At 41.7% G+C, this 22,042-nt stretch overlaps 1 protein-coding gene across 1 annotated transcript in view; it reads right to left on the bottom strand.

Annotated features, from left to right (window-relative positions):
* Window positions 1-20,381, bottom strand: part of kitlga (kit ligand a) — a 55,248-nt gene extending 34,867 nt beyond the window's left edge. The window contains exon 1 of the mRNA XM_080539128.1: window positions 20,252-20,381. Within this exon, the coding sequence (XP_080395254.1) occupies window positions 20,252-20,266 (15 nt within the window). The 5' untranslated portion in view covers window positions 20,267-20,381. The remainder of the gene's footprint in view (window positions 1-20,251) is intronic.
* Between the last annotated feature and the right edge of the window lie 1,661 nt (window positions 20,382-22,042).

Raw genomic sequence — 22,042 nt, 5'->3', positions numbered from 1 at the left:
TTGTTTATACTTATATTTGTTATATTATACAATATACCAGTCATATTATGGAATGTGTCTGAATGTTAAAGTTCCATAAGTATAAGCAAAATTAAAAGTAACAGCTGGTAAATAAATAGTAGCTTTTTTTTTTTTGTCCTTACGCACAAAACACGTACCAAAACCGTGACACAAAAACCGAGGTTCATACCGAACCGTGGGCCAACTGAACTGCCACCCCTTGTATTTAGTGATCCTAAAACTGTTATTGAGTGGGCTCTTCAGCACTTTAATTTACGTAATACGAAAAGAAAACAAATTATTTTGTTTGCGCGACTTGAGAATTGCAGACATGCGGACCGTTTCACCAGACTGCTTTAAATTAGCCTATTTTCACTATATGAATTGTAAGCTATTAGTAGCATTTTCTTGATACTAAAGTTGGAAAAGACAAATAAGTACACAGGTGTTGTACATACTAATACTGTAGTAAATGTTGTGTGTAAATACCTACATTCAATCAACTGTACTGCAGCTAACAGAGTTCCATGCTGCACTTATGGAAATGTTGAAACAACCTGAACTGCATTTTGATTTGAGTGTAAAGGGGTAAATCATATGTTGTCATCTACCCTGGAAACCCGCTATCTGTTATTTCTAGTATCAGTTAGTTACGGTTAATTTCACTGGAAAAAGTGGGTTACTGAGTTGAGAAGGTTAGTTAGCACACAAACTCAATGATGACGTTTGAATAACGTTCTATCCACCATAACTCCGATCACCCGGTCCAAAAGACAAATAAATAACTGTTCCTTTTAACAAAGCCAGCCTAGCCACATCATAGCATAGCATAGCCAGCTGTACTGTACCTGACCACACATATCTGTCATCCCCAACTGTAAGCCTAGGATTAGAGGGTTCAATCTGAACACACACATTGAAGAACATGTAAAAGCAATGGCTCTAACACTTTCTAGTACAAAAAAAGAGAGCATTTTTTTCTGTGCAGTCTAGCCTTCTGGAAGAGCCAACTGTCATTTTTTAAATTCTCCCATGATACACAATGGCAATCTCCACTGAAGACAGTGCAACTGAAATCAGTCATAGAGACCAAGAAGGTTCAATAATGGCGTGATGTATAGAAGCATATCTTTAAAATAATATTCGAGGCCCTGCAATGGATGTGTCTTGGATTAAGATAATGTAATAATGTAGTATTAAGCTATTTCCGGTATTTCTAAGCCTTAAGATATGTCCCCACAAGGGGTGATGAGATGGGCGGCTGTGGTAGAGGTAGAGCCGGCGTCTAATGATCGCAAGGTTGGCAGATCGGCGGTTCGAGCCCCGGCTGGCCACATGTCGAAGTGTCCTTGGGCATGACACTGAACCCCAAATTGCTCCCAATGAGCGGGCCGGCGCTAGCTGGCTAAAGTTTACCACAGGTTGTGGCATGTTAGCTAATAAGTCAGGACACAACATAACAGGTTAGGAACACTATACTAATACTGGGTAGGACCTCCCTTTATTAACACTATACTAATACTGGGTAGGGTCTCCCTTTATTAACACTATACTAATACTGGGTAGGGTCTCCCTTTATTAACACTATACTAATACTGGGTAGGGTCTCCCTTTATTAACACTATACTAATACTGGGTAGGGTCTCCCTTTATTAACACTATACTAATACTGGGTAGGGCCTCCCTTTATTAACACTATACTAATACTGGGTAGGGCCTCCCTTTATTAACACTATACTAATACTGGGTAGGGCCTCCCTTTATTAACACTATACTAATACTGGGTAGGGTCTCCCTTTATTAACACTATACTAATACTGGGTAGGACCTCCCTTTATTAACACTATACTAATACTGGGTAGGGCCTCCCTTTATTAACACTATACTAATACTGGGTAGGGTCTCCCTTTATTAACACTATACTAATACTGGGTAGGGCCTCCCTTTATTAACACTATACTAATACTGGGTAGGGCCTCCCTTTATTAACACTATACTAATACTGGGTAGGACCTCCCTTTATTAACACTATACTAATACTGGGTAGGACCTCCCTTTATTAACACTATACTAATACTGGGCAGGGCCTCCCTTTATTAACACTATACTAATACTGGGTAGGGCCTCCCTTTATTAACACTATACTAATACTGGGTAGGGTCTCCCTTTATTAACACTATACTAATACTGGGTAGGGTCTCCCTTTATTAACACTATACTAATACTGGGTAGGGCCTCCCTTTATTAACACTATACTAATACTGGGTAGGGCCTCCCTTTATTAACACTATACTAATACTGGGTAGGACCTCCCTTTATTAACACTATACTAATACTGGGTAGGACCTCCCTTTATTAACACTATACTAATACTGGGTAGGGCCTCCCTTTATTAACACTATACTAATACTGGGTAGGGCCTCCCTTTATTAACACTATACTAACACTGGGTAGGACCTCCCTTTATTAACACTATACTAATACTGGGTAGGGCCTCCCTTTATTAACACTATACTAACACTGGGTAGGACCTCCCTTTATTAACACTATACTAATACTGGGTAGGGTCTCCCTTTATTAACACTATACTAATACTGGGTAGGACCTCCCTTTATTAACACTATACTAATACCGGGTAGGGCATCCCTTTATTAGGAACACTATGGTAATACTGGGTAGGGCCTCCCTTTGCTCTCAAAACAGCCTAAATTCTTCATCTTGATTCCACAAGATGTTGGAAACATTCCTGGGAGATTCTGGTCCATGATTACATGATTGCATAATGCAATTCCTGCCGTTTTTTTAGGTGCACCCGTTCTACCACATCCCAAATATGTTCGATTGGATTCAGATCCGGTGACCGGGAAGGCCACTGAAGAACACTGAACTCATTGTAATGTTCATGAAACCAGTTTGAGACGACTTTTGCTTTGTGACATGGTGCATTACCATGCTGGAAGCAGCCATTAGAAGATGGGTAGATTGTGGCCATGAAGGGAGGCACATGGTCAGCAATAATACTTGAATAGGCTGTGGCATTCAAGAGGTGACTGATTGGTATTAAAGGGCCTAAAGTGCACAAGAGTGAATGAGAAGATGTACAGGTAATAAAGGGTTCAGTGAGTGTATATTACAACATCATTCTGTGAATCTGCACATTCATGTGTCACTATGGGGTGCAGCTGAATAATATTTATAAATGTGATAACATTTATAAATCTAGCCAAAATAAATATTTTAGGATATTTAATTTATATATCTGAATCTCAAATGAACACATTGACATATTTACATAAAACATCTGTCTTTAAAAAAAAAAAAAAAATATTTAGCTAAATAAAATAGATATATATACATTTATATGGATAAATGTAATTTAATTATTTAAATGTAATCTTAAATATTGATGACCAATTTAAATGTTTAGCTCAAAGACAAAATATTAAGATCTAAATCTTAAATCCGTTAAAAACATTGTTTTACTTTTTTTTTAAATGTAGGTTCAATATTTTAATTTCAAAAGCCCAGATTTAAGACTTCATCTAAGTGTTTGTCTTTGAGCTAAACATTTAAAACTGTCTTAATTAACCCCACCACCACCATTTTAACTGGGGGACATTGAACAATCAGAAACTGATTTCCTTTTTTTATCTTATATATATAAATCAAAAGATTCTGTTTTTCATTGGAAATAGAAACTATTTACAGTAAAGATATATAGAAAAATATTATTTTATAAAAAATAAAAAAATAAATAAAAATGTGTATATGTATTTCTTTTATTTTTATTATAAGTTTGATTTTATTTGTATTTTACTTTTTAGTATGTTTAATTGGTAAGATAAAATCTTCCAACGATTCTGCATTCGTGTTTCTTGATGTATTAACTTTACTGCAGTTCGCTAGGGAAACGAGAATTACTACTTCACAGTTTCTACTTAACTAAGGGACACTGAGCAGTCACTTTGAATCAGGAAAAAAGAAGCTTTAAGTCAAAACAGTCTTCACACATGTTCTCACTGGGCTCTTTGTAAAGCTGTACTTCACACATCACTTTGTTGCTCACTTCAACTTGTATCTGTCTGTCTAAATAACCATGAAACACTTGGTAGGGTGTTAGTGGACGCTACGTCAAAACTCCATGAAACCTATGGCTGATACATCTTGCATGTTACATCTTAAACGGATTAATATCGACTGAAATACAAGGAAGAACGTGTTTTCTCTGGATTTTCTGGCATTTACACTAAATTCAGACAAGATGTTTCTGTACACAGACCCAACTAACCCTGATCCAACCTACAGTCTGCTGCTGCTGTCTGCAGTGCTGTCCTCAATCAGGCTCTAGCCAGTTGTAGTGGCAGCATCTCCACCGTGTCACAGCTACGGTGGTATGCTGTACATTTTGAGCCGATCCTTTTTTCCTCATGATCATATTTTTCTGATCTGTCTACAAGACCTTTTTCCAGGAGTCTGGAGGTTTTTTAGGTACTTTTTAGCGAACTGCTAAAACTCCTTCTTTTGGCTTTGGGGGAGGCTGTGTCTTAGGAGGTAGAGCCGCCGTCTAATGATCGCAAGGTCGGCAGATCGGCGGTTCGAGCCCCGGATGGCCACATGTCGAAGTGTTCTTGGGCAAGACACTGAACCCCAAATTGCTCCCAGTGAGCGGGGCCGGCCGGCGCCATGCATGGTAGCTTGGCCGCCATTGGTGTGTGAATGTGTGTGTGTGAACGGGTGAATGAGAGGCCGTTGTAAAGCGCTTTGGAATAAGGTCCTAGCTTTGAAGCCCCAGCAGGCCGTCTGGTGACGTGTTCTGCAGATGGTGGTCTCTCTGACACATCCCCCCTCCCTCCTTGAGAGTGTTCCTTAATCTGGGAGACATTTGTCTTTGGGGGGGTTTTCTTAATTATGGTCAATCATTCTTCACTCGACAACCAACTGTATAAGTCTTCCTTGGTCTACCAGGCTGTTTGTGATTGATGATCAGTGTCACTTTTAAAATAAAACATGTTGAATGACGTTCCAAACGGTTGATTTCGGCAAGCCTAAGGTTGTGTCCGTGTTGCCGGTTTATTAGCCTGAAGTGGCAGTGAGAAGGTGTCTGTTGGCACGCCTGGAGCAGTAGAGACCTTCCATGGGAGGGCCTGCTTTTGCTCTTGTTTAAAAGTGCTTCATAATGTTGTTTTGATTGTTGCCACTGTATATGTTGATGCCTAGTCTGTCAGGTCTGTCATGTGGAAGAGGACCACAGTGGAAATAAGTCTCTGACTTTTCTGTGTTTTATCCTCGTTAGTTATTGAGTGTCACACTGATTTGATGTGTGTCTCTTTTTAACTTAAAACGTAATCAAATAACTGATAGTGGATTCCTTGACTTTCCTTGACACCTCCTTAGACATTGACCTTTGACCTCAGACAGACCTTTTGTGAGACTGTGGTGGGTGGACCTCGGACCTTCTAGTCTTAAATCTTTTGTCAACGAGGGGGGGGGGGGGGGCAGCATAACTCGTATGCTGAATGGTACACGGATCCCAAAGATCACGTCACTCACGGGTACAAATCACAGTGCTCGTGTGTAAAAATATTCATGTTTTTTTACGAGACTATGGTGGGACAAATTAGACTATGGCAGACTATGGCCGTCACAGTCTAGGTAATTAATGGAAAACGCTGGACATCACATAGCAGACTCCAAAGGCAAACGAAAAGCCTAGAATCGATACGAGACATCGACAGATTAGACTTCCACATCGACAGCTGCCTTCTGCCTAATGAAATGATTTGATGGAACACACCTGACGAACCAGAAGCCCCAGACAAGCCAATTGTCCCATTTATTTTGGTGCTCTCCACAACTATTGGTTGCGGCTTTTGGGGCGGCTGTGGCGCAGGAGGTAGAGTTGCTGTCTAATGATCCCAAGGTTGGCAGATCAGCGGTTCGAGCCCCGGCTGGCCACATGTCGAAGTGTCCTTGGGCTGAACCCCAAAATTGATCCCAGTGAGCGGGCCAGCGCCTTGCATGGCAGCTTGCCGCCATTAGTCTGTGAATGTGTGTGTGAATAGGTGAATGAGAGGCCATTGTAAAGCGCTTTGGAGCAGCAAAAAAGGCGCTATATAAGTGCAGTCCATTTACCATTGGCCCCTTCTGGTAAAGATGAGTAAAAAGGGTTATAAAATATTCACCTTTTGGTGAATCAGCTTAATGTCTCACTGAATAGAATAGAATAGATAGAATAGAATATACTTTATTGTCGTTGTACAGTTGCCTATACAATGAAATTGTAGTGGCTCTTCCGAAGGTGCAAAAAAAACAGAAAACATATTCACATATTCACAGACATATACACATATAAGATAAACATGTATGAACATTTATGAACATGAAGACAGTGAGAACCATCCAAACATTCAATTGAAGTACATTTATTCAGAGAAAAAGAAACAACAAAACCATGTGTGCCACAATTATTGGCACCCCATGCATTTCATATTTTGTAGTGAATCATTTCTGTCTTGAGTCGGACATATGCTTTGAATCATTGTTCTGCTGGAAGATGACCCAGTTTTAGTTCCCAGGAAGAGTCAGCCAGATTCAGATTTTAAAATTGCCAGGCATTTCATGTTCATGATGCCATGTACCCTAACATGGCTCACAGGGCCTTTTGGAGGAAAAACAGGCCCTACAATATCACAGAACCTCCACCATACTTCAGGATCAGGTGAGTGTTTGTTGCCAAAAAACTGTCTACACCTGACGTGTACACGGTTCCAGTCAAAGGCCCAGTGCCGTTTAGCATAGTCCAGGTGCTTACGTTTCTGGTGAAATGACAGGAAAGGCTTTTAAGGTTTCTGGCACGCCTTGCAAATAAGTTGTTGGCATGGAGGTGGCCTCTAATGGCAGCTCTGGAGACCTGGCGGCCCCAAGATGCTACTCTCCTGCTACCTCTCCAGCAGTGAACCTGTTGATCTGTGCCTCTCTTACCCCGGCCGCCCCGTGTGCCTGGTCTGTTCCGCCGCTGGGGCACCTGCTTGGCTAGCCTGGGGCGGGGCTATTATTGTATGCGCTTGGTTGGCTGGGTCGGGTGTGTGGGGCGGCGGGGGCTCCCCAGGGGTGGGGGGGTGTGGGGTCCACCGCTGGGTGCTGGTAGGCAAACTGGTAGTAGTTGCTCTGAGTAGGGGGCTGCAAGGGAGTTTTCCTGGCTGCACAGTACAGGTTTACAGGTTTACAGGTTTTTACTTTTGCCTGCTTGCGGCTCTGTCAGTATGTGAAGCGCATTGAGTCGCATCTTGTGAGAAATGTTCTATACAAATAAAACTTGATTTGATTTGATTTCCCGTCCTCCTCACTGTGTGTGGGGCAAAATCAACGTGGGTCCTCTTACAGGCAGGTTTGTAACAGTTCCAGTTGCTTTGAACCTTTTTTTAAGTATTTTTATATATAACAGCAGACTTACGAAGCTCAACTCACTTTCCCCTCATTTGATTTGTGTGTTCTCTTATCTTTCCCATGTTGATGTATGAAAAAGGGAATATGGCCTCTGTGTCACCTCATATTTATACCCCAGTGAAACAGGAAGTCACGGCTTACTGGTTGAAAGTTCCTGAACACTCTTTAACTTCAACTTAAACAAGTACATTTTCTTCATAAGAATTTCTAGAGGTGCCAATAATTGTGGCACACGTGATTTGGTTAGAATAATTATTTCCTGATGACATTTATTTTTATAACCCTTTCTCACTCATCTTTACCAGTGCCAGTAATTGTGGAGGACACTGTAAATACCAGCACGTAAAAGCTGACAATCTATACTTTATATATATATTTATACTTTAGACTCATAGTCCTTTGATTTCAAATCCAGATCGTTGGACTATAGAGCCAAAAGAAAAAACAATACTTCCCTGTCTCGTTACACAGAGCGCTGCAGATGCATCCCATAATGATTGTGAAAGAACACATCCCGTCCAAGGACAACGGCCTATTAAAACAACAACGCGTCTCCTCTAAGGGCCCGTTAAAACAAAGTCTTTCTGTAACATGCTAATGTGCACCGTGTGCACCATCAAACTGGCTGCGCGCTACACGTAGCGTAGTGGAAACACCCACGGTCTGACCATGCCAACCTCCTTGAAACAGACCCCATGTACGGTATGTGTTTCCATCGCTTTACACCACAGAGATATCTTACTTCACTCTAAAACAGACAGTATGGCACCCATAACATACTGTCTTAGTCTTCTGATGCTCATCAATAATAATGCCTCTCCCCTACAAATGAGAAGAGAGAGGTAGAGAGAGGTAGAGCGAGAGAGAGAGAGAGAGAGGTAGAGAGAGAGAGAGAGAGAGGTAGAGAGGTAGAGAGGTAGAGAGGTAGAGAGAGAGAGAGAGAGGTAGAGAGGTAGAGAGAGAGAGAGAGAGAGAGAGAGAGAGAGAGAGAGAGAGAGAGAGAGAGAGAGAGAGAGAGAGAGAGGACCACATTGAGAAACAACATGCGTGTTGAATTTTGGAGGTTAATGTCCGGAGGCGAGCTGATCTGAGCAAAAGATGTCTCAACACACAGTACAGCTGTACGTTCAGCTAGATGATTTTAGTCAGTGTCAGTTCCCTTGGGTTGGGGCTCTCATTGTTACTATTAAACAAAACAGGGCATCCCACTACAATACAGCCTCTCTTTCACAACATAATCATATACTAGATTCAAAGAGAGTGTCAAAGGGTGGTATGAATATTTCTTTTCCCACAACACTCTAAGAGTCTCCCTGCAGTGCAGTGGCTTTGACTGAACGAGATGAGCTCTCTCCAGCGCTTTGAAAGCCCTCTTGTGTGTCCTGTTGCCTGTGTTTGGCTGCATCACAGCCTCTCCAGGTCTGTGGGCCGCATTGATGATTATCCACGTCTCATTCTCTACGGCCACTTTGAACCCGGGGGATCATTAAGGACAACAGCCCCTCCAGACCCTCTCCGCTGCATAATCCCATCACACACACAGACACACAGACACAGGGGCCATGGAGAACATTAGTGCCACATGGGATCTTTCAGGCCATTCATTTTTCTGACGCAGACCCCCGTTCCTAATCTTCCCCTCTCTCTGAATCATTTTTTCCTTTAAAGACTTTGCCAATACGATAACAGTGTTTCATTAAGGGGGTTCGAAATAGAATGGCGGGCGGGCGGGCAGGCAGGCAGGCAGGCAGGCAGGCAGATAAAAGCCGCTACCACCAACGCTAATTGCTGTCTCACGTGAAACGGAACTAATTAGTAAATGAGGGCTTTTGTTCTCGGGTGGACATTAGGTCTGTGACCCAGGTTGTGTGGTCTGGCCATTGGCTTGTTGGGTGGTAAGGAACAGCCATTACTTCTCCACATGGTTGGGGTGTCGACAAAGAAAAGGTGCTACCTAACCCTCCACCTTATTTTCCGTCTCATTTTGCACTTTTAACCTGTGCACTTTATGTCCTACTGCACCGCTGTATGTCCCTTTGGTCACATACTCGTTGTTTTATGTCCTGTTGTATTCTGTTGTGATGTTGTCCTTTATTCTTGTTTTTTTTTAAATCTATTGTACGATTTTATGTCATGAGGACTACGGATGCAAATGAGCTCACAGCTAAATCCGACATATTTACTGTCATACTCTGTATAAGTGACTGTTCATTAATGTGCACTGTCCTGACTAAATAAAGATCTATCTATCTATCTATCTATCTATCTATCTATCTATCTATCTATCTCTCTCTCTCTTCTACATTGGAACCTATAATGGTTCCATCAGAGATGGAACCCTATTGGAACCCTTTTGTCTAACCATTAGATATGGCATTCGTCACCTGTATCATACTATGTATGATAAGTCGTTGAAAACCATGTGAAGGTCTCATGTCTCATCACTTCTTCCTATGACTTCTTCAATGTCATAAAATGTGTCTAAAAGTAGAATCTGAACATGGGGATGACCCCTCAGCATATGGACAATCGTGGGAAAGCGAACATATAAACTACACGTTATGGTCTCGATACGAAACAGAAAGACATGACTGATTCCACAATGATGTGGTGAGCGGCCGGCGCCCACTCAAAATGTGCAGAAATCAAATCTGCATCTGCAAATCGCATTTGGTCTGTCTGCGTCCACCTAGGTGCACTTAGAGAGGCTGACGTTAATGAAATAAACATTGAAACAGATAGCATGGTGGGCATGCTGTTGACGACTAAAGGCTCTCCCCATTGCATGTGGTCAGTTGAAGAATGGATTGAGTAGTCCTGTAGTACTGTGTTGTGGTAGACATACTGTAGGCTACAGCCAATCAGCATTGATGATGACCGTCACTGTACAGTACGAACCGTCAGTTCGCGTGAGGGTGCAGCATTCAAACAAAAGCAAAAACAGTTCTGCTTCGCTAAGTGACTTTTTGACTCCATGGAATCCCCCCTTTTGACTGTAATAGGACATAAAAATCACCTGTAGCTATGCAGTCCTTCACTTTTATCTACCACTATGGTCCACTTGAGTTCATCATCTCAGGGAAATCCGATATGTGTACTGAACACCACAAATGGAGGGAGTGGATGTTGGGATAGAGATGGTTGTTGTCTCTTCGACACATTACTACAGAGGACAGTAAATAACTACTAACCTTTCATACAGCCAGCTACAGCTAAAGGTAGCCTTTCCCTCCAGCGAGCTAAAGCTAAAGGTAGGCCCACATTTTGGGAGGACCAGGGAATGTGATAACAGTGTTTCCAGGTGTTCCACCCTGCCTGCAGAGACATTTGTTTTCCCTGCATGAGTAATGCCACAGTCACACTAGAGGTTAAATGTTGAATTCTATCACGGCTGCAGATTGTCTTGACTTGTGAGAAGAAGGAGGAGGTGTCATCAAGGGTCTCCCTCGGTGTTGTTATAGAGCAACAGTGGAACACTTCATCTAACCTGTCAAACCATCTTCCCATCAGCCTCTAGGACCTTAACGTGGCTTCAACTTCCTGCAGTCTTCCCAACCCACTACAGTACATAATAATAATAATAATAATAATAATAATAATAATAATAATAATAATACATTACACTTATATAGCGTTTTTCTAGACACTCAAAGACGCTTTACAAACGGAAAAGATCGAGTAGTAATAATAAAAAGAAACGGAAGATAAATAAAAGAAAGTATAGGGGTCTAATACATTTTTAGATTACTACATCTAAGTCTAAGTGTCTTTGTAGGACAATCTGCTCTGTATACTGCAATTACACCTAGTAGATTTCGGGCGGAGAAGCGGCGAACAAGCAACGCCAGCGTCCTCTTACAAGGACCCCAATTGAAATAAGCCAGTGGCTTTCTTGGGTTTTTATCCTGTTAGTTGACCTTGTATGTAATATGTACTTTCATGTACCTACTTCTGCAAATCTTCTAATAAAGTTTTCAATCAATCAATCAAACTCTCTCAACCGGCATTTTTTGAAAAGTGAGATGTATGAGCATGTACTGTATGTATGTGATGATGTGACTTGGGGCTGATTCCACCCACTCTCCACATGTCTGCCGGGGGAAGACATCTTTGGTGGGGATGTGTTTTGTTTTTTTCGTTAAAGCGAAACTCCGATTTTCTCTAAAGCTGAGCTCTTTGTAGTGTGTGATCTGCTCTGTAGCCCCAGGAGCATTCTAAATTGCGTAGAAAATTACCAAATGGATGGCCCACCCCTGCACACAAACAGTTCCACTTGCAAAGACCCTGGACATAAGTCCCCCTTAAGGCCCTTCCCAAATTGAAATGATGCTTGGCGTGCGGCCTAACCCTAACCCTAGTCACATGGGGGAATTGAAAATAAAACAAATAACAATGACTGTTACTATAAAAATTAGGAAGTCATATTCACCAGATCAGTCATACCCAGACTGTGATTATTTTTTCTTGAAAACCCCAAACTACGATGAAAAACATTTTTGTGAACATAGACGTCATTGTCTTGCCTTGACCCGTCTAGTCACAAAGGAATGCTGGTCTGGAGAGGCAATTTTCTCTCATTGAGAATTCAAACCATTTTGTGTGCGGGCGTACGACTACTACTACTACTACTACTACTACTACTGCTACTGCTACTGCTACTGCTACTGCTACTACTACTACTACTACTACTACTACTACTACTACTACTACTACTACTACTACTATTACTATTACTATTACTACTACTACTACTACTATTACTGTTACTACTACTACTACTACTACTACTGCTACTACTACTACTACTACTACTACTACTACTACTGCTGCTGCTGCTGCTGCTGCTACTACTACTACTACTACTACTACTACTACTACTACTACTACTACTACTACTATTACTGTTACTACTACTACTACTACTACTACTACTATTACTATTACTACTACTACTACTACTACTACTACTACTACTACTACTACTGCTACTGCTACTGCTACTGCTACTACTACTACTACTACTATTACTATTACTACTACTACTACTACTACTACTACTACTACTACTACTACTACTACTACTACTACTACTACTACTGTATCTGGTCAAAGCCTCTTGTTTCCATTATGTAATATTTTGCTCCAAATAAAAGGAGCTGGTTCGTGAGACAGACATCATTAGTTCATTGAATACGACAAGACAAACGCATCTTCTGAGTCTTTGAAGCCTGCTGTGTGTAGCAAGGCAAGGCAATTATCAGCGCTTCCACAGCAAATTACAAATGGCACGAAAGGCTTATAAACTCATTGACATACACATACGCTCAAATCTATGCAGCACAGAGTGGGAAGCTATGAGTTGAGATGTAAATTCAAACAACAACAAAGCTAATGAATGCAAGGACTGACGAACCATGAGATCAACATTATGACAGATTTAAACATGTTTTGAAGCATGTTTAGTACACTGTTTGGTTTTTACAAACAATGGAATAAACCAAGCTTATATTTTGGATTCTGATGGGGGTAAGACAGTTGAACTAAGCTCATTTTTATGTTATATTTTCATTAAATATTATATTTTCTGCCCTTGGAGAGGCTTAAATACGACCTGCAGGATAAGGCGGATGTGTTTTCAGTAGTGTGGCCCCCTTTCTTATCTTTATGGAAGAGAATCCATGACAATGTTACTAATCAGGCTAATTATTTGACACCCACATATCTTTGAGATGTATGAATTAGTACATCTACTTGGTTGGTCGCACACACACATTTGATTACTGGCATATGTAATTATTTATTTTATTTTATTTTTTGTTTGTTTGTTTTTTGTCTTATATTAATATTGCTTATTGTCTTTTTAGTTTGCTGTTGTGTTTTGTTTTATCATTAAAACATGATGTTTTTTCAGACTGGCCCTTTTAAGGTGTGTGTAATACAATACGATCGGCAAAAAGCGATTAATCTTCGGTCCATGTGTATAGGGGGTCTAATAAATTTTTAGATTACTACATCTAAGTCTAAGTGTCTTTGTAGGACAATCTGCTCTGTATGCTGCAATTACACCTAGTAGATTTCGGGCGGAGAAGCGGCGAACAAGCAACGCCAGCGTCCTCTCTCGACCGGCATTTTTTTGAAAAGTGAGATGTATGAGCATGTACTGTATGCATGTGATGATGTGACTTGGGGCTGATTCCACCCACTCTCCTCATGTCTGCCGTAGTGTAATACAATACGATTGGCAAAAAGCGATGAATCTTCGGTTCATTACTCAGCCTGAACAGACCGCGTCAGATGAAGGCTCCACAGCCTCTCTTTGGAAGACGCACAGCGTGAGCAATAATAGTGTACAACACAGACAGACATTATTTATTATGGCCCCGGGGTCATTCTGACCCCCACCCAGAGCATATAGTATATGGCCCTGTGAAATATCACACACATTACACGACCGAATGGCTGCGTTCAGGGCGCGTGTTTCTGTGAGTCTAATCTATCATCTCCTTCTAACTGCTCCTGTCTGGAGCCCTTCCACTGCGGCGGTTAGATGTACGAGACACACGGCCTTTCCCTCAGATCTTTTCCTCCAGAATCCTAACGGCCTTCTCTCTGCAGAGTGCTTGCTTTTTCTACATCTGTATTTACAGAGCATGATTAAAAACCATGACAAGGGCATGAACAGCTGCCCGGAGCATGAAACTGAAGGTTGCTGGGCTCATCATAACGTACGTTAATGGCCCTACAGTTTACACACAGCTCTGTCATGCACAAGGACCGCCCAGGGGTGGGGGGATGACCCCGAATACAGTTAGACATGACCGTGTGTCACGTGTAGAGAGTGGCACTTTCTGAGGACATTGCCATGTTCATGTGTGTATATAGTAGACCATGTTCATGTGTGTATAGCTGGGTTCCCGCGCTGGTCTTAAAAAGCCTAAAATCCAGCAATCCAACTTATAAGGCCTAAAAAAGTCTAAAATGTCAGTTATTCAGTCTAAAATTGAGGTGCTAGGCGTTAAAAATTAGATCCTATCTATTTACGCGGAAATTAATCAAGCCGGAACCAAAAAAATGCCAATTCGCTTCCTTTTTTGTCTGTGTGGCAGTGAAATCCCTCATTTCATCACCTCGAGGATGACAAAAAGCTATCCTATGGTGTCGCGAATAGGTCTAACATTCTATTCAAAGAGGTCTAAAAAAGGTCTAAAAAGGTCTTAAATGTGACTTGTTGAAACTTGTAGGAAGCCTGGTATAAGCTACGAAGCTATGGTTCATTAAGCACTATATCCCCCAGTACCACATTGCTTTTAATAAAGCTGTTAAAAACAGACCCGGTCCAACTCAGTGCCCAGCAGCTCCAAGCAAGGAGTGAAAAGGCACAAATGGACATGATGAATACATAAAATCCTCAATTCTGTAGCTTGTGTTGCTATATAAAACATTCTGCCGGACTTTTCTGTAATTAATAAATCAAAGATTGTCATATTTCCGGGGTGTACTCCATGGCTATGTTTGTTATCCTTTGATGATTTGCCCCTACTTGCCCTAAAACCTTAGCTAAGACACACCTCTTCTCCCTGGCCTTTGACCTGAGGTGAGCCTGCCTCCCGACAACTGCACTTTTCTGCATTTTTATTTCTGCACCTGTATTTTGTATTGCAGCACCTTGTTTTAGTGTATTTCTATCTGTTGTTTTCTTTTACTAGTGTTTTATCTGTTAAGCACTTTGGGCGGCTGTTTTGTCGTTGTAAATGTGTGCTAGATAAATAAACATGACTACTCACTAATAGCCATGCAAACAGTTTGCCACGCCTCCTATCTGCACTTTGGTCTCTCACTGTCCAACTTAGAATATTCATGACTGACCAGCCTTCAGTTTACTACAACAGGTAGCCTCAACTACCCAGGCTCGCTAACAGCTAACAGCTAACAGCTAACGTCTTCCAGCTTTTCAGTCCTCTTCTTCTGGGGGTCTGGGGGGTGTCAGGGGAAGCTCCAGAGACACCGGGGGCGGGGGGGGGGGAATGGTGGGGTAAGGGGGGGGGTGCAGAATGGGGTCGCACTCTGACAGGTCTGCTCTCATCCCCCGTTTTACAATTCCAGCTTGTCAGCAGATGAACTCTTAAGGTCCTCTTGGAATCTGGAGTATCGGGGGGAGGGGGTGGAGTATCGGGGGGGGGAAGTGGGGGGTGGAGAAACACGTCTGCTCTCATCTCTGCTTTGCCATTCTTCCCCTGGGGCCAAGTAATCTAATAATAATAATAATAATAATAATAATAACAGTGATCTATTACAGGGAGTCAACTATGCCATAAGATACATTTGACCGTTTAGCAGACGCTTTTCATCCAAAGCCACGTTACGATCAGAGATCACAGGGAGTCCCAGTCTCTGTGGAGTGGCTTACGCAAGGGCACACTAGTGCTGGTGTTCCCCTGGTGGGATTTGAACTCATGACCCCGTGTATGGGACACAACCTTTCCTCAGATAAAGACTGGGTGAGCTGTGGGCAGCCATATCATGCAAATGGTACAGGTGGATTATTGACCTTAAAGTGACATTATGCAGGATTTTATTTGATACTTATCTTTGGATGTAGCCCTCTGGTCAGTCAATCAGCTTTGTATTAAGGTACCATGGTTTTTTTTCTCATTGCATCCGAGCCCAAACCCAACCACTCTCATGGTTGCACTTTCATCTACAGTATGTTGACCTGATCATGATCTAACAGTGAGTTTACAGTATGTTGACCTGGTTATTCTGTATGTTGACCTGGTTATTCTGTATGTTGACCTGGTTATTCTGTATGTTGACCTGGTTATTCTGTATGTTGACCTGGTTATTCTGTATGTTGACCTGGTTATTCTGTATGTTGACCTGGTTATTCTGTATGTTGACCTGGTTATTCTGTATGTTGACCTGGTTATTCTGTATGTTGACCTGGTTATTCTGTATGTTGACCTGGTTATTCTGTATGTTGACCTGGTTATTCTGTATGTTGACCTGGTTATTCTGTATGTTGACCTGGTTATTCTGTATGTTGACCTGGTTATTCTGTATGTTAACCTGGTTATTCTGTATGTTGACCTGGTTATTCTGTATGTTGACCTGGTTATTCTGTATGTTGACCTGGTTATTCTGTATGTTGACCTGGTTATTCTGTATGTTGACCTGGTTATTCTGTACGTTGACCTGGTTATTCTGTATGTTGACCTGGTTATTCTGTATGTTGACCTGGTTATTCTGTATGTTGACCTGGTTATTCTGTATGTTGACCTGGTTATTCTGTATGTTAACCTGGTTATTCTGTATGTTAACCTGGTTATTCTGTATGTTGACCTGGTTATTCTGTATGTTGACCTGGTTATTCTGTATGTTGACCTGGTTATTCTGTATGTTGACCTGGTTATTCTGTATGTTGACCTGGTTATTCTGTATGTTGACCTGGTTATTCTGTATGTTGACCTGGTTCTTAAAATCATCAACTTTTAGTTGCACACAAAAATGGTGCCTTGTTGTGCTTGGTGCTAATTAATACTAAAGTTAATTAATATCCAAGGAACAAACATAGTAGTTGACAATTTTGCTATTGACTTGATGCTGCTTGGTTCATACTTGGATAAACTTCTGTACAGTAAAGATGAAGTGTAGTCCATGTTTCTGTATACATATAGTGTATGTTTCTATTGCAGCTTCAAGCGTGTTGTTACCTCAAAGTGACACCTAGGTGCTCTGAGCCTCACTTACTGTATGTTACTGAAGCGCTTAGCCGTGGTTTGGGCTTGTGTGTCCGTGAACATAGAAGAACACAGAGACTTTGAATCATACATGCAAACGTGCTGAGGTTATCTTTATATAGGCTGTATCTGCTCACTGTTTCTGTTGCTTGTTTGGTGTTATGTTATATTGTATATTGTATGTTGTTTGTTATACTGTATGTGGTGTCTTTAACTAAGTGCTGCTTTTCTTGGCCAGGGCTCATTTGAAAAAGAGGCTACTGTCTCAATATGACTACCCTGGTTAAATAAAGGATTAATAAATAATAAAAGAAGACGGAGGGAGGAGGAGGAGGAGGTGAAATAAAGAGGGAGAACAATCAGGGAGGACAACTGTCAACAAGACGCTGTGGCTGATCGTCTGCACCACGCAGTCTACGTTAACGTCACACACCTGAACAAGGTGACTGTGATGACCTGTAATACCTCCCTCCTCCACAAGCAAACCACTTATTATTCCAGTTAGAACCACTAATCTGCTGGCATGGAGTGACATCACCACCAAATGCATGCTGTTAAAAACCTGCTTTCACTTGGGGAATCTAGAGTCTTGTCTACCGTATCATCATGGCACTGTTACACAAGGAGGGTTGTTTTTAATGTCGAGCAAACGATCAACGGGTTAGAGAGTGTGAGTCTCTGAATAAGTAAATTCAGTTGAATGAGTTAATTCAGTTCCTACTGGACTGTATTGGGATGTCCTCCACACTGGAGGCAGCAGGGGCTGGAGAAGCGCTAAATAAGTAAGCTGACATATCCAGTCTCGGTGGGCATGGGGCTTCGACTTGACTACTGAGACTTTGGGGAGCTCTGACATATCCAGTCTCGGTGGGCATGGGGCTTCGACTTGACTACTGAGACTTTGGGGAGCTCTGACATATCCAGTCTCGGTGGTCATGGAGCTTTGACTTGACTACTGAGACTTTGGGGAGCTCTGACATATCCAGTCTCGGTGGGCATGGGGCTTCGACTTGACTACTGAGACTTTGGGGAGCTCTGACATATCCAGTCTCGGTGGGCATGGGGCTTCGACTTGACTACTGAGACTTTGGGGAGCTCTGACATATCCAGTCTCGGTGGGCATGGGGCTTCGACTTGACTACTGAGACTTTGGGGAGCTCTATTTAACAGCAGGCAAAAAACAACCAAGGGAAAGTGTTTCAAATTGAGAATTCAATAAATACCACAAGCTAACCCTAACCCTAACCCTAACAAGAATGCCATAAAACGAACAGAGGGAATTCCCTGTGAGGCCGTTCCATCTGCCAACACATGCAGTGGCTCAACGCACCAATTAAGCTCTGCTCTGTTCCAGGAAAGGGTTAACCCTCCTGGGACTGGGAGAGGAGGCCCGAACGCACTATGTCTCCAGAACAAGGAACACACGTGAACATTAAAAACAACAACAACAACAACAACAACAACAACAACAACAACAACAGAAAAGGAAAGGAAAAGAATAGGAGAAAGTGAAAAAGTGTGTGTGTGTGTGTGTGTGTGTGTGTGTGTGTGTGTGTGTGTGTGTGTGTGTGTGTGTGTGTTGGTGTGGTGAGCCACACTCACCATGGCAAAACTCAGTTAAAATCATAAAAAAAAAAAAAATCTAGATCACACTGTATCCTATCTATGGGAGATGTGTATCTTTAAAGCCAAACTACTAGGCAGACCACAGTGACAAAAGACGACCTAACAGCAAACATTTAAAATATGATCTCATTTAATATTACATATGATTTCTAACAATGTATACGTTAATCTGACTGTGCAGGGTGGCAAATATGTAATCAATATTTGATCTATTACATACACATATCATCGACTTTGATGTTGCAGTAGAATATCCTCAACATCCTCAAACTAGGGCGAAGGTAACTGTTATTACAACGTGTTATTACAACGTGTTATTACAACGTGTTATTACAACGTGTTATTACAAGTGTAGCTGCGAGGTGACTTAACAAGCCTACCATTATGATCCATAATGATCATTACCAGAGGAGATTCCCCAGGGATGCGACATGGCCTAGCAGGAAGCGGACACATGAGACCATAGCGTATCATAGTGGTGATTATTAAGCCTCTACGTTATCCAGGGGGAGGATGGCCCGTATCAGACCACAGGCCATACACTGCGTCTGCCTGCGTCGGCAGATGGAAAGCCGCACATGGAATTCCCTCTTGTTTTTTGTATTTTTATATGATATTCTTGTTTTTTTTATGATATTCTTGTTTTTTATGATATTCTTGTTTTTTATGATATTCTTGTTTTTTTATGATATTCTTGTTTTTTTATGATATTCTTGTTTTTTTTATGATATTCTTGTTTTTTTTTATGATATTCTTGTTTTTTTATGATATTCTTGTTTTTTTATGATATTCTTGTTTTTTTATGATATTCTTGTTCTGAAATCGAAACACTTTCCCTTCAACATAAAAAAAAATCTCGGATGTTTTTTTGCCTGCTATTAATTAAATAAACCCACAGTGACGATGATGATAATTAAGCCTCTATAATGTGCGGCAGATGTCAGCATGGGACACACACGGACACACAGATGGAATAACGTCTCTGAACCATGGGGAAGTAGAAGTGTTTCATGCTCGCAGCAGCGCTCCTACCAGAGAATACAGTAGCCTACGTGTTCTAGGTCGATGTGGTCATGGCTGATTAGGATGTTATGGTACACAAACAGAGAGATTATTACTGTCATTCATCATTTTCTTTTTCCAACTCATCATTTCCAACTCTTTTTTTTTTCTTTTTTTTTTTGATGCATTTGTTTCTAAAATGTACAGACACACACCTTTCGTTTCGTTCCCACTTGAGCCATTGGGATACGCGCATACCTGCATGGGTATAGAATACCTAGTCAGACTAGAATAAGGTCACCTCAGACAAAAAAAACACGTCAATAAATAGGTTTTGTCGGAGAAATGCAAAAACGGATTCCGTTTAAATTGAATTATGACAGATTGCATTGCATTACATAAGTAAGGAAAACGTGCACGTTTTTTTAATGTTAACTTACTTTTGACTTCTTCATATGGAACGAGATGAGTAAAAATCCAATGTATGCGAAAGCCTATTTTATTTTACTTCTGCGGGGAGGAAAGGGGTTTTCATTATCCCGCGTGCACATATCCAATGCCCTGGTCAGTAGTATCCAAGCAGGGAAAGAGAAACAGCTCAAACCCGTAGAAGTGCCATAGTCACGCTCATAGGTGGGAGAGGCGCAGGGAGGTTAGGTATCCTGACATCACAGCTCCAGCTCGAGCGACGCACACTACCGCTGAGTGGCAGGCAGCGCGAGGCGACCTCTTATATGCGCGCGGCTTCAAGCCCGCCCACACGAGCTGCTCTGTCTCCGTCTGCTGCTCGGCTCGAACGTTCCTAATAATAATAATAATAATAATAATAACAATAATAATAATAATAACAATAACAATAATAATAATAGCAATAATAATAATAATAATAACAATAATAATAATAACAATAATAATAATAATAACAATAATAATAATAATAACAATAATAATAATGCATTTTATTTATAGGCGTCTTTCAAAACAATACAAAAAGAATACAAAACAAAAGACTTAAAAACAACCATCAATTTAAAAATATGCCAGTTTAAAAAGGTGGGTTTTCAGGCAGGATTTGAAGGTGGACAGAGAATCAGTGTTGCGGATGTCTTGTGGGAGAGAGTTCCAGAGACGGGGGGCAGAGTGACTGAAGGCTCTAGACCCCATAGTGGTCAGGGTGTAGACCCCATAGTGGTCAGGGTGTAGACCCCATAGTGGTCAGGGTGTAGACCCCATAGTGGTCAGGGTGTAGACCCCATAGTGGTCAGGGTGTAGACCCCATAGTGGTCAGGGTGTAGACCCCATAGTGGTCAGGGTGTAGACCCCATAGTGGGCAGGGTGTAGACCCCATAGTGGGCAGGGTGTAGACCCCATAGTGGTCAGGGTGTAGACCCCATAGTGGTCAGGGTGTAGACCCCATAGTGGTCAGGGTGTAGACCCCATAGTGGTCAGGCGGGCAGAGGGTATAATGAGTTGAAAGGCAGTGGAGGATGGGAGTGCGAGAGGGAGTGGAGGTGTGAAGGAGTTCAGAGAGATATGGGGGTGCAAGATTGTGAAGGGCCTTGAAAGTGAGGAGCAGAACTTTGAAGTCGATGCGGTATTTAACGGGAAGCCTATGGAGTTGTTGAAGAACCGGAGTGATATGATCTATGGAAGGGGTTCTGGTTATGATACGGGCGGCTGAGTTTTGGACCAGTTGAAGCGTAGGCTACGCAGAGATTTGTGAGGAAGACCAGAGAGGATGGAGTGATATTCTGGTTCATTAACAGTATATATATTCTGGTTCTTTAACAGGTTAAACCCTCAGGTAGAGATATTCTGGTTCTTTAACCGGTTACAACCTCAGGCATCGGGGTAGACACATCTAACCCTATTTATTTGAGTGATGGCTTTAAGCTTAAAGTCTTAGCAATGATCAAGTGACCCCAATTTACCTCAGGGGACCCGATATTGTAGAGGGGGGAAGGAGTTGGAGAAGTTTTCTAACACCTGAAATAACCTTCCTGCAGTTGAGATAATCCCTATGCCTAATTGTATGTCTACAAACTGGAGTAGGCTATATTTCCTGTATAGTTGTTGTAAACATACCCGTTTAGCTGTTGACCAGTCCAGTGTGTGTCTCATCCTCCAGGGTCTTTTTCTAAATAATTATGATAAAACATTCAAGTATAGTCATTCATTTAACATCTAAAAAATGTGAAACAGGACAAATATGAGGGCGTGTCCTTGTGCCC

The sequence above is a fragment of the Nansenia antarctica genome (genome assembly GCF_963989245.1).
Source record: "Nansenia antarctica genome assembly, chromosome: 9".
Classification (NCBI taxonomy): Eukaryota; Metazoa; Chordata; class Actinopteri; order Argentiniformes; family Microstomatidae; genus Nansenia; species Nansenia antarctica.
The sequence above is the reverse complement of the archived record's forward strand: the minus strand, read 5'-3'. Positions and strand labels throughout refer to the sequence as shown.